This window comes from Buceros rhinoceros, unplaced genomic scaffold (genome assembly GCF_000710305.1).
Source record: "Buceros rhinoceros silvestris isolate BGI_N320 unplaced genomic scaffold, ASM71030v1 scaffold10470, whole genome shotgun sequence".
Taxonomy (NCBI): Eukaryota; Metazoa; Chordata; class Aves; order Bucerotiformes; family Bucerotidae; genus Buceros; species Buceros rhinoceros.
The window spans coordinates 1,298-4,235 of record NW_010390156.1 but is presented as its reverse complement, the minus strand read 5'-3'; the positions used below and the strand labels follow the sequence as shown (position 1 = coordinate 4,235).

The following is a 2,938-nucleotide window of genomic DNA, read 5'->3' as shown; positions in this document are numbered from 1 at the left end:
CGTTGGGGTCCGACACCTCCGTCAGCTCCCGGTACCTGTTCACAAACAGAAGCACCCGCAGATGCGCACGCTTTCCTAGCGCAGGACAATCCGTCTGGCTGCGCCGCGACCTGGCCCAGCAGCAGCCCGGCCCAGACACCCCGAGGCTAAACTGGCCTCTGGCGCCCGGAACCCGCCGGGGCGCTGCAGCCAGCGAGCTCTGCCCCCTGGCCAGAGCACAGCGCTGCTTCTGAGGTACGGACTCCAACTGCTGCTAAGGAAGGTAACAGACAACCGCAGCAGAGATCTGCTACCTCTCCTTCATGTCTTCCGGGAAGCCATACTCGGGGAACATGGAAGAAATCGCGGTGAATATCATGTCGTTTGGGAACCGCTTCTTCGAACACTTCTTGTTACCTGAGAAAAAGAAGAGAGACAATTCCTCGGTTACGCTGGATGTGAACGTGTCTTTGCTTCAGGCTGTGAGCCCAGGCGGTGGTCAGGGTGGTATTTTAAATCCAGAATTGTATCTATCGTTTGGGAACCGCTTCTTCGAACACTTCTTGTTACCTGAGAAAAAGAAGAGAGACAATTCCTCGGTTACGCTGGATGTGAACGTGTCTTTGCTTCAGGCTGTGAGCCCAGGCGGTGGTCAGGGTGGTATTTTAAATCCAGAATTGTATCTGTAGAGACAGAACCATCATCCCACATACAGCAGGTGAGCCTTTGGTCCTGCACCTCGGCTAAGGCACGTCCAGACGCAGCCCACTGCTGCTCTCAGGCTGGCTCAGCGTACGGACCAAGGTACTAACGACTTCTTAAGGACTGTTTATTTTTACCAAGACAGAATCTGCAGACGATGCTTTTCTACATCTGTGAAAGGTCCTGGTGTTTGTGCCACCCGTATCATTACAAACCAGAGAAAACCACCCGTCAGCACCCCCAAGGTCAGGCAGGACACACGAAAATTGTCCCCCATGCAACGAGAACTGTGGGTGGCACCGGAGAGGGAGAAGGAAGAGAGATGGGTCTGGAAGGGTGTTGTAAAGGTCAACCTCTGCGGCCAACAGCGGAATCAGATCCACCAACAAACGTCCTGATGGGTGCTTGCCCCACCAGCACTTCAGAGGCTCCAGGGGCGGAGATCCCGCAGCCCCCCAGGTAACACCCCGCTGCTTTGCTAATCTACCACCAAACCGTTTTCCAGGCGGCTCATCTAAATTCTTCCTCACCACACTTTCCGCTGGTGACTTCTCCTCCCCTCCACAAGGGACAGTGAGCACAACCCATTTCCCTTCTGCTTTCGACTGTGCTGGTCACGCTCAGACAGCAACAACCAAGGGCAGGGGAGCAGCTCCTCAGGCAGGGCAGGGTGGAAACGTGACCAACGTGACCCCAGTTTCTGTGGCCAAACCCACCTTCCGCTGCAATTCTCTTTCTTTTCCTTGTGACTGGCAGCTCCTCTTTCCCATCCTCCTGTTTAACCTCAGAATCGTTGTGTCACTCCTCCTCCTCGTCCGAGTACTGATTCAGGGCATTCACCAGCTCCAGGAACACGGCATCGCTGATGAGGACTGACCCTGAGATCATTTCTGAAACACAGAGATGTCGGCCCATTTGTGGCAGTGCCATCATCTCCGCAGGACAGTGAACCATGAGGCAGCCCCATGACGCTGGCAGCCACCAGAACTCTCCTCAGTTCTGCGGGGACAGGTGGGATTTTAACGCTAGAGAGTCCTAAGGGTGTGTGTCACTTCCTGAGGACAGGCCATAGCAGAGAGTTCTCCACCGCCTGCCTGCCCCAGGCAGAGTTCTGTGACGGGGTAGGCAGCACCGTAGGGAAACGCACCGGCTCTTCATTTCTGCAGAGCCTCATCAAAGTCTTGGCTAAGGTCAAGCGAAAGGGGGCTGCCAAGCTCCTCCTAACCCCTTTCACATTTTTTATATCCCAGAGCAGGTGAGTGGATCCCCGTGAACATGAGCTTTGCGCCCCGGCGCTTCCTTTCTGCAGAGACTCATCAAAGTCTTGGCTAAGGTCAAGCGAAAGGGGGCTGCCAAGCTCCTCCTAACCCCTTTCACATTTTTTATATCCCAGAGCAGGTGAGTGGATCCCCGTGAACATGAGCTTTGGCTCCAGAGCCCCCAGGCCTGGGACGGAGTGGGATGTCCACAGGCAGGAACGTGTCCCTGCACACTAGGATGGCAGGCAGGTCCCTGTATTGCTACTCCAAGAGTTCCACAGAGGAGCTGGTTACTGCTGCCACCTCTTGACTTCCTAACTATTCTGACAGGTTATTTGCAAAGGACAGTGCTGTCCGCTCCCAGGTTACCTTCCTCCCCATGAACTTTCCCGTCATAGTTATTAATAAGTTCTTCAATGAAAGTTTCATCTTCCTCCTTCACCTCGTCTCCCATGTAGGGGATATTGCACAGAACAGTTTCATCCTCCACCTGAAACAGATCCAACACAATTCAGAAAACCTGCGCTTGATGCCCGGCCCGGAACAAGTAGGTTGAAGAAGGCAGAGCCTTGTCACAATTACACACCATCTGCACCAAGACCGTGCACCCTGGAGCCCACCTACATACCATGAAGTTCTGCTGAAGAGGGGACCAGGAGTACATGATGGGCACCAGTGCCACCGTGTTCAGGGTCCTCATGTACAGCGTCTGGCTCGGGAACCCCGGGAAGATGCTCTCCACGGTACACTGGAACAGAACAGGCGAGAGTGGTGAGGCAACACCCCGGGAGGCAGCCACAGCCAGGCGGAACCGCACACCAGGACAAACACAGCGAAACCCCACGTCCACTCCTTGGCACTCTCTCAGGAAAAGCCTTTGTGGTGGTTTTTCAATTCCCCATTTCTGCATCCCAGAAGAGTGTGAGGCGCAGCCTGACTCTGACAGAGCACAGCACACACAAGAAACAATCCCGCATCCTCATGGCTCCCTGCTCCAG

The 2,938-nt window shown here is 54.7% G+C and overlaps 1 protein-coding gene across 1 annotated transcript in view; it reads right to left on the bottom strand.

Moving 5' to 3' along the window:
* Positions 1–2: 2 nt before the first annotated feature.
* Positions 3–2,938, bottom strand: part of LOC104493937 (histone-lysine N-methyltransferase EZH1-like) — a 4,207-nt gene continuing 1,271 nt past the window's right edge. Inside the window, exons 3-7 of the mRNA XM_010136708.1 lie at positions 2,569–2,688; positions 2,310–2,430; positions 1,398–1,571; positions 294–396; positions 3–35 (exon numbers count right to left, since the gene is read on the bottom strand). Coding sequence (XP_010135010.1) covers positions 1,480–1,571; positions 2,310–2,430; positions 2,569–2,688 — 333 coding nt within the window. The 3' untranslated portion in view covers positions 3–35; positions 294–396; positions 1,398–1,479. The remainder of the gene's footprint in view (positions 36–293; positions 397–1,397; positions 1,572–2,309; positions 2,431–2,568; positions 2,689–2,938) is intronic.